The following is a 10,191-nucleotide window of genomic DNA, read 5'->3' on the forward strand; positions in this document are numbered from 1 at the left end:
ACTTTCTTGGAGACGTCCCAAAAACTGACTCACAGCTTACACACCCGCAATGACCAAGCTTCTTTGTCCCCCTCCGATCCCCCTGACCCAGCTCAGCTGCTGGAATAGTCAACCATTCTTGGAAAGTGAAATTGAATTGGTTTTCAGGAGAAACACAATGACAGCATCAGTGATGAACACACACACACAAACGATCACTTCTTAAAGGAAACCACAGCTGCATCTGACCCAGCTCTGTGTGAAAGCAGAAAACCCACTGGGGGCCATGCTGTGTGTGTGTCTGTGTGTGTGTGTGGGGGGGGGGTTCTTACTTTTTTTACAGAACATTTTTGAAAAGACTTGTGTCACTGCTTCTTGTTTTAACAGTCATCACCATGTTCTCCGGCTGCCAGCAAATGGTTTTCGGGGGTCATTGTGGACTGAAACCAAGTGTTAGGTGATAGATGTGTGAGTGTGGAAATGACGGCCTGGCAGCCTTTCCACAAGGGTGTCACATAACAGCCTGTAGTTTTTTTGGTCTTTAACAAATTCCTTAAGTGGGGTTATGGTAAAGGGGGGGGGGCAAGCGTTAATCCCTGAGGCCAGATGCTGCAACGGTGATGATGCAAGCAGATGTTCACATGTGGTTCACCCTCTGGCCGCTGTACATCCCACGACGACATGTGTATTCAGAGCATAGACACGTCCTGTGAGAAGACAAACTTGATACAACATGTTCTGTGCACGACGACCTTCCTCGAGCAACATTACATTCCTGGAACTGGGCAAGATGTGTCCATTCCGGTTGGTTTGAACTAACTGAGGAAGCGTCGTACTCAGCAAAGTCTTATCAATGCACTTTTAAAAGAAGGCCTACATGCTCAAATATTGGCCCTGAGCTGTTTAGTGATGCAGCAGAATGTTGTCTGATGTGTTTCAGAGCTTTTTCTTCCACGAAAACAGAAATAATTCATCACATTCACTTCATGTAGTTCAGTGAACCTACAGATTTTGTATTTAACTAATGCTAAAATGCATTGTGTTATTTTGTCTTTTTACATTGTCTTTATTTGATCTCTTTTTTTTTTTTATTAATTGCTCACATACTTTTTGCTTTTTCACAGTTCAATTCTGCGAATGACCCGCTGCTGATGCACCAAAGTTCTGAATGGAGTTCCAGTCGCAGAACAGTCAGCAGCTGTAGCTCCTTCCCCAGGATGCTGATGAGGCCAAGTATTCCACTGGTTCTGGCGCTATTTGCCCAAGTCTTAAGGACCCAGTGTCGTCCTGCCACCACCGATGAAGGTAAGCAGGCATGCTAACTACAAACAAGTTGTTGGGGTATAGTTACAAACATTGTGGTAAAGCCTGGCTTATCTCTCCTCTTGCCGTAAAAAACAGTCCGAGTCCTGGCTTTATTCTCCGTAAAGGAATGTAATCCCAACACACTCCAGGCTTCGGTTTCCTTTGTAGTGTCTGTCTTCTTCCCTCCAGCCCCATTTTGCCTTAGCCTGGTCTTGTTTGAGTGCTCCATGTGAAGCACAGGGTTGTTTCTGACTGTAAATGTAGCCTGTTCTGTTGTTCCGTGTCTATGTATGAACTTATTAGATTTGTTTGATGCATATATTTAGCTCCTCAAACCTTAAAGATTAGTCTGTAAAGAAGTCAGACTGACCTGACTGTTACACAAGTTCAATTCCGAAAAAAGGGGAAGAACAACTGAAATTGAATCCGTAAAAATGTGTCTCTTGGATGCAGTCCAGCAGTGTAATAGCTGCCTGGACTTGTGGGTAGATGGGTTTGGGTGTTTACACTCCGCAGTCGGAAGTGTAGAGCAGCAAAGGAATATGATAAAGCTCAGCATTATAATTAGAATAATTATGCAAGAGGGGCTCTCTTGGGCAGAAAGCCCTGAAATAAACTCGCCTGGGCTGTGCTTGAACCGGCAGTGGAACAGGGAGGAGTAAATGACTCCCATCTGTAGCCCCAGGGCCCCCCAGCCCTGCTACCTAGAAGTCCCTGCTCCTCTGCCCCTTTGTAATGAAAAGGTATTTGTTGTCACTGAGAGAGGAATTAACTGCCAGGCAAACTATAAATTACCACAGTTCTTGAAAAGAAATAAGATGCTACTTTGAGCCCTCCGTTATCCTCAGGGATAAAGTGTCTGAGGAGAATGTTTGTCTTCTAAGGTGAGCCATAAATTTCCATTGGGGTGGGGGAGTCTGATGCATTGACACTCCACCCAGCTCTTAATCACCAAATGGCCAGGTACTATCTATGCGCCTCTGTTTCCCTCCTGCTCCCCCACTGACTTTTGCTTGGGAATGCTTCACTTTCCCCCTGCTTCCCCGCTGGGTGACGGATGGCTTCAGCTGTCGACAAACAATCCGGGCTAAAGCATTTGGTTGCATTCCTTTTGTCTTGACTGGGGAAACAAAATAGCTATATCGAAATGGTCGTGTTTTATGCGTTTTTTTTCCTTTTTTCTTTCTTGTTGTTGTATGTTGTTTGAACAAGAATGCACGCATGTAGTCCATAGAATGCCTTCACGTGGACTTTAAAACCACTCATCGTCAGCGTGAACATTCGGAAGAACTTCACGTTTGGGTGTGTGCGTTGTTCTTGTAACAGTGTTGCCAAGGTATTTACACAGTGTTGCCATTGACTTTTCGTGCCTCAGCACTCGACGGCCAGCCAGAGCAGAAGAACCGCTGACCTTTGGGTTGACGTGGAGCAGGCACGGTTCACGAGAAAGACTGATTAGACGAGCACCCTGCACACTTTGAAATAGCTGGGATTTAAAGATGAAAACAGACCACAAGCTTTATCCGGTAAAGTTGTAAAGGTGTCTTTGATATAGACGGACATGCTTACATGGTAGAGATGATCTGGTGCTCAAACAGAGACGTTCCAGTGCTGTCTAATGTTCTGAGCCGCTCTCAGTGTGTAGTACAAAGCCTATTTACTGCAGCTGTTTAGCATTTTACTGTGACCTTGTCATCAGCAAAGTTCAATCCGGTTTCACAAATCTACAGTTTATTTATGTGAGTGATGCTAGAGTGAGAATGTCAGTGATTTTATAAACCATTTTTAGCTAAATGGTTTGTTATCGGTGATACAAATCGTTTCTTAGTGTCTTTGAAACTCTTTGTATAAACTAAACGAAGGTCCTGGTGCTGCTGTGTTTGCCCATTAAAGCCATATTGTGAAGCTAAACGTTGCTCAACTCATTTAAATGATATTGAACAACTCTGCGGTTAACTTTGCTCTGCACAGTAATCCTCGTTGCTCCCAAGTGTTAATCCATGCTGATTGTCTGTGGCTCATTTAGGAATGAAAAGGTCCTCCACTGGGGTGCTTTCAGGAGGGACACTCGCTCCGTAGAGGTTTTTGGGCTTGCTAATGGGCATTGTCCCGTTCTTTCCTTCCTGCTAGTCCCGTCTTTTGTCTCTAATCAATCCCGTCTACACGCCACCCGCCCCTTCACTCTGTTGTGGTCGAGGCAGAAGAGGAAACTTGCCATTTTCTCCGTATGCCACCACAGAGCCTCGACTAGCTTCTATTACTGTATTCAGCCACCACTCCAGCGAGAGCAGGAAATCCCAGAAGTCATTCACACGGCATATTGCTTCCTATCGTGTAGCCAGTGAACGCTCCATCGACCGGCCCCAACTCCTCTGTTGCTGATCCAAACTTAACAGTCTCCGTAGTTTAAAAGCTCCCACTGCTTTCGTCTTCACCAGAATTCCTTTCATGATTCATGTAATTAGGCTGATTTTCAAAGACGTCAATCATTTCCCCCTCCCAAATAGTTATGGAAGACCATACAAACGATCCTTCCAGATGGGCTGCTTTCTGAAAATATGGTTCTTAATCCATTTTAATCCAATCATAGCAGCAGGAGGATTAACTAGATGAAACATCCTCACACTCAGAGGAAATGCTTTGACTGGCACGTGTGATATCTATCATGAAATTAGTCAGTGGAGTTGTAGCTGCGTTAAACCACACCGAGTCGATTCTGACCGGAGCTTTAAGTACATTGTCACAGAAGCACAAATGGTCCTGACTTTGGCCCATAATAAAGCAACAAGCAAACTTTACAGCTTTCATGGGCGTTTTATGATGTCTGCAGTCAGATTAACAGCTGGGATGTTGACACAGCTTTATCAGTGGCATCTCCATTTAGAGGCCAGGACAGAAACACACTGGACGGCCCCCACACAGACTGCGGGGCCCTCGTGTTGGCCCTTGATTCCAGAACCGGCAGTTGTAGCCCAATGCTAAATGCATCTTTTGCTTTCTCTGCTTGGTTTTGTCAAGAAGAAAGTTGATCCTACCCCCTGGCCCCTTTTCCTGCTGGATTAAGGGCCTGTCAGACATATGTGATCCAGGAAATACCTTTACTAGGCCCAAGTGGGGTCCACCATGGCAACTGGCACTAGAACCTGCCGCTGCAGGCCCTCGCTCGCTCGCTCCCGTGCACATGCTCACTCCTGAGCTCCCTCTTCCCCTTTATTGTTTGAAGTCCTTTTGTTGTGATGGTGGGAGGGATTAGTCTGGTTTGCTGATGCTGTCCGGAGGTCATGCTACATAGATACGCTTCCTGTTGTAAGGAAGTGTGTTTGCAGTGGTGCAGAGTGCGCTGAAAATGGCTGTGAACAGTCTAGATGAGGTGCAAAATTGACTCTGAAGGAAAATGAAGAGGCGGATGAGTGAAAAATTTGTTCTGTTTACATTATAGGAGGGGTATTATTTATAAATTCAAAGTTTCATCACAACACACTCCGACATGCACTCCTTTAGGCATCAAAGTACACATTACAAGTGCAAATAAAAGTTTTAAAAACAATTTTAACATTCGTCAACAATCGTCAACATGGCAGTCTGGACTCCCTGCATGCCCATGACACAAGAAACCAAAATGTGAGCGCCAGTAAGCAGTCAAAGACTGGCAGCATGCAAAGGAAAGAAGTGTGCACCGCAGAGAAGATGCAAACAGCCCTGAACGTCACTGATCATGTATCAGACAAACAGATAGATTTCGATGTGTTGTTGATTCACAGAGTTACAGAAACTGTTCTAAATCGTCTTTCATGGAAGAATGCTGCTGATCTCATTTGACTGAACAGAAAAATAGAGGCTTTGGAGGGTTGCTGAAACAAATAATCTATTCTTGTTGACGTTATTCAATAATTCTTGAAATGTAGCATAATCAGTACTGAATATTATGTTTAATGGGGCTGTTGTATTGGGCCTTTTGTTGTGAAAGTGTGACACGAGAGTGAGAATGTCAAGGAAGTTGGCTGGTGTTGATCTTTCCCTTTGTAACGAGACAAACAACACCACTGTGATGGACAGCCTGTCAGCATAATAAGGTTACCCCCTCCTCCTTGAGGAATATGTAGTCATTTAGAACGGGGGGCTCAGGTGTCCCACTTTCCGACACCTCCCCTCTCTTCGTTTTTCTAATTGAATTTCACCTTCCTGGCCCAAGTAGCTCTTGGCTGCCTGACGAGCCGGCCTTGACTCATTTGATCCAATTTAATTTAAAGGAGACGTCAGACAACGTCCCTGTGCTGGGAGGAAACTTTTCTCATGTCTATTGGTTCCTGTTTTATGGTTGAAGTACATATTCACCTGCTGCCACATTCTGTCTGAGCTCTCATTGAAGATTTTTAAACACTTCAAGACTCAGTCTGAGGTCGCCTGCTCTGTAGGTGTAGGACTTCCCGACCTGTCCCGTGTCCTACCGTTATATTGACTTTTATTGTAGTATTGTAATTGTCAAAGCATAGTTTCTGTGCCTTGTAACCTGTTTTTAAAGACAGAAACGTGTCCCATGTTGCCTTCATAGTCTCCGGTGAAACACAAGCGGAGCTGTTCACCCTTTATCTCGGGATCGTCTGGACCTGAGCTGCTCTGCCAAGGACTCGCTCCACGCTGTCAACTGGACCAAAGACCACGTGGCAGTAGTGCACGGAGAACACACACGCATCCGCAATGGCAAGCTGGAAATAGAGACGGTGGAGCTGACGGACTCTGGCCTGTACTCATGCACCACCTTTGGCAATCACAGCGTCTAACTTCAATGTCACAGGTAAAGAAAAAGCATGGAACCATTCATTACTTCAAACGGGACTTTGATTATTTCTTCAGTTTTTATCACTGACCCATCGATTTCCTCATCACTATGTTGACCTTTTGTGCATTTTGTGTAAATATTGACCATTCTAGTTCATTTCATGTACGTTTGCATCCCTCTGCTCAGAAGGAATGGTATTTCCATTCTGTGTATGACCTGTACATAAGTCAGAAGCTGACTTTGACATTGTGTCTTTCACCAGTTGATACTCTGGCCTCCTCGGAGGATGACGACGAGGATGAGGAGTCTTCATCAGAGGAATCCAAACTTTTAGGCAGTCAAAAGTTGCTGCGTAAGTCTTCAGATGTTTTTTAGTATGCTTGTGTCACAACAGATGAATGATTTCACTCCCCCACAGTCGCAGCCTCTACCTCGAGAACGTCCCTGTGGTGGCTAAACGTGGTTAGATCTCACTTTGTGTCACTCAGGCTTCATCATCCAGTACACACTGTTCTACCCACAAACAATCCATCAGCTGCTAAGTGTGGTTGGCATTCTGACCTTATGTTTGCAATCTGACTCACCGAAATTCATCTGCCCCTGAAATGTACACAGGGCTCCAACAATGACAATGTTTCTCATTTAGAGAAACCTCAAACGTCTACCCATCGACTGCCAACTCCTCACCATGCTTAATGTGATACCTCCTCTAAATGGAGCTTGAGGTTTTGGGTGTATTAGAGGGATGTATTTTTAGTATTTTCTTTATTTCAGAAAATACATTTGATTCCATCAGCCACTTGTGTTTTATTTCCTGCTCTTCGGCAGCAATGGCACCGCAATGGGCTCATCCAGAAAAAATGGAGAAAAAGCTTCACGCCGTCCCAGCCAGTAAGACCGTCAAGTTCCGCTGCCAGGCTAGCGGCAACCCAACGCCCACGCTGAAATGGTACAAGAATGGCAAAGAGTTCAAGAGGGACCATCGCATTGGGGGTTTCAAGGTAGGTGACCCTGTGTAACCTGGAAATCCACTGTATCACCAGCACATGTGGATCAGCTCTTCAGGTTCTGTCTGGGCATGAACTGTTGGAGAGCATCCACTAAGAGCAGAATCACTTAGGACCAATCACATGGGTCTAACTGATGCAGGCGGGCTCAGACGGCTGAAGCTGATGAAGAGCAGCCGTTTGAATCCAACAAAGGATCATTTCCATTCCATCATTTCCATTGTCTCCCCCTCAAAATCTTTCAAAACCAAACTCTGACCTTGACTCGTTCCTCTGATGACCTCGGTCACCTGTTGGTTGCTCTGTTTGGTCAGAGCCCAGTCCAGTGGTGTTTGACATGCACCCGTTGGTGCTGCCCCTTGAGTTGCATCTATCACTTGTTGCCAGAATCCCAGAATAGACCCCATTTCCTTTTTGAAATGTGTACGTCAGTCGAGCAGCAGGGGCTCAACAATGCAAGATGAAGTACTACTCTACCAAACAGAGCGCCGTACCATAGTATTAGTAATAGTCTTGTGGTCTAGCCGTCCATTTGGGTGAAGGATTGTCTGTCCTCATTTTCTGTATCAGTTCATAATTTTTTTTATTCCTGTAATTACATCCGTGCAGCAGTAATTTAATATAGTTCTATGACATATGATGTGCTCTGTGATCAACTCTTTTTATGAACGTCCGCCTCTTTCCCAGCAGGTTCAATTCAAATTTTCCCCTGACTGTTGATAAATTGTGCGCTTATTATGACAGTTAAGATAAGATAAAACAGTGCAGGTAAAGGATTATAGTCAGGCTTACTCAGCAGTGGTGACCCCCTGTAAGACAATCTGTTCTCTTTAAATGTAATGGGGGTTTTGTACTTGGAGTTTTGTGCTTTTTGAACCTATATTGTTCCTTGTTTGGTCTTCTGGTTGTGTTCAGTAGCGGTTGGTGTACATTTCATGTTCAGAGTTGTTCTCCACTCTGCTCTTGCCATTAAGGTGTAGGCGAGTTCAGCCTCGTCCCATGCTTCCCCAGCCCTTCTCGTTCCCCAGCTGGGACACATTTAGGAGTTTCCTCTCAGCTGCCTGCCCCCTCCCTCCCTCTGCCCAGCCCAGCTCAGTCAGGCAGCGCACTTAACCATCTGGCTGCTGTTTTTTCTTTAGTCAAGGTGCAAAGGTCTGTATCAGCGGCTGCGGATATCTCTCATCCCTTCCCTCGCTCCTTTTATGGCCAGACTTGTATTGTTCATATATGTATATAGTCTGCAAGGAGTTGTGCTGGAAAAGGGAATAATGTAGACCACATGTATGAAACCAAGCACAGCACATCTGGCAGAAGGCAGCTGGACCTGTGTTTTAGCTAAATGAGGGAAACTGTATGGTTCAGTCTGTGCATATGCATGTTTGATGTTGCCATCGCCTTAGAGGTTTGCTGCTTAATCACATACTGCTGGTCCTGGCAGATTTATGGACGAGAAATTATAACATGTCGTGGAGAAAAGAGGTAGACATGAGCTGGTGCTAGTAAGACAGGTTGGGACGGACACAAACGCACACATATAGGTAGGAAGGGGAAATAGCGCCGTAATCACAAACAGAATTAGAATTTCTTGGGAGCAGGCGGATGGAGGCAAATTCTTTGCTGCTGAATGATGAAATCTAGAATTGCTAATGAGTAGTAGTGCCAGTGTGACATAGACGGCAGTATGTCACAGTCTTTTAGTGAATGGAGAATAAGCAGAAGCTGTCTCTCAGGTGCGGGACCACGTGTGGACTATCATCATGGAATCCGTAGTGCCCTCTGACAAGGGAAACTATACCTGTGTGGTGGAAAACCAGTATGGCAGCATCAACCACACCTACCAGCTCGACGTAGTCGGTGAGTATCGTCTCTTATAACCAGTTTACATCTTAGTTGGCGTCATCTCTGCAGCACAATTCAAGTTGAAGTGGAATAGAAAATATTTTGGGGCATGTTACCTCTATGCTCTTAACGTCTGTTGCATCTTTTCTGTTTTTTGCTTTTACAGTCAATCATTAGTGTGTTTAGAAATGATACAGAGCTGCTTTGTGGCTGAACTGTATCTTAAGTCACGTCAGTTTGAGCCTGCTCTGGTACAGTCTGATCTAAGGGATCGTGTGTCACCAACAGAGGCAGTGTAAATGATTGAATAATGTCTCACATTGTGATGTGTAACACCCATATCTAAAATAGAAATGAACACTATTTTCAGCAAAGGTTTCTGTGAACGATGACGATTGTGCTGCTCACGTTAATTCACAGTTGTAGTTTTGTTGTGAGGAAGCTGCAGCAGCTGATACTACATCCTATAACCAGTAACCATCAACCTCAAAGTCCTGGACCTTTTCCTTTATTCAGCCAGTCCGTTGATAAATTAAACACTTTTACTTGAGTGACACATCAATGTAGACGAGGGAACCGACCGCTCGTCTACGACCGGCTGTGAGTCTATTGGGCCGATAAATCACAGTGGCTCAGCCTGTTATTTCCTGAGCTTTATCTGGCCAAACCCTGATGAGAAGTGAGATCACATCAGCGAGGGGCGAGTTTTGTCACAAGAGCTTGTGAAATCCCAACGGATGTGTTGGTCCAAAAAGCCTAGACGTTTGACACGCTGCCAGATTCTTGGCTTGTACGTTTACTTTGGAGTGTTATCAGTCATTAAAGTGGAGCCTCAGTAATGTTTTAAAGCAACACTTGGCTTGCTCGCTCATCCACTGTGGCCAACTCCAAACAATTACACAGGCAGCAGAGAGCTGGAGAATGGCGGCTGCTTTAATTCGCCACATGAACATTTTTCTGTGAAATAATTCAGTCTCACATCAAATGGGAAAAAATACACATAAGCAGCAGAATGTACTGTTATACAGATGCTTGTCCTCTAAGCATTCACGTCTGCTTTCCTTGTGTTTCAGAGCGTTCTCCTCACCGACCAATCCTGCAGGCTGGCCTGCCCGCGAATCGCACCACCGTGGTGGGTAGCGATGTGGAGTTTGAGTGTAGGGTGTTTAGTGATCCTCAGCCGCACATTCAGTGGCTTAAGCACATTGAGGTCAACGGGAGCCGCGTGGGTCCTGATGGTTTACCGTATGTCCGAGTTCTGAAGGTAGGAACTTACTCTGA

The 10,191-nt window shown here is 45.1% G+C and overlaps 1 protein-coding gene across 1 annotated transcript; it reads left to right on the top strand.

The window, feature by feature from the left end:
* Nucleotides 1-4,858: 4,858 nt before the first annotated feature.
* LOC144742334 (fibroblast growth factor receptor 1-A-like) lies at nt 4,859-10,174 on the top strand (the record flags this gene model as incomplete). Its single annotated transcript, XM_078624805.1, has 6 exons — nt 4,859-4,905; nt 5,855-6,057; nt 6,327-6,416; nt 6,893-7,065; nt 8,802-8,925; nt 9,984-10,174. Coding segments are annotated over exons 1-6 (828 nt in total), but the record flags the coding sequence as incomplete, so codon positions are not given.
* Nucleotides 10,175-10,191: the final 17 nt, after the last annotated feature.

Source organism: Lampetra planeri, unplaced genomic scaffold, assembly GCF_965212315.1.
Source record: "Lampetra planeri unplaced genomic scaffold, kcLamPlan1.2.h2 scaffold_990, whole genome shotgun sequence".
Taxonomy (NCBI): domain Eukaryota; kingdom Metazoa; phylum Chordata; class Hyperoartia; order Petromyzontiformes; family Petromyzontidae; genus Lampetra; species Lampetra planeri.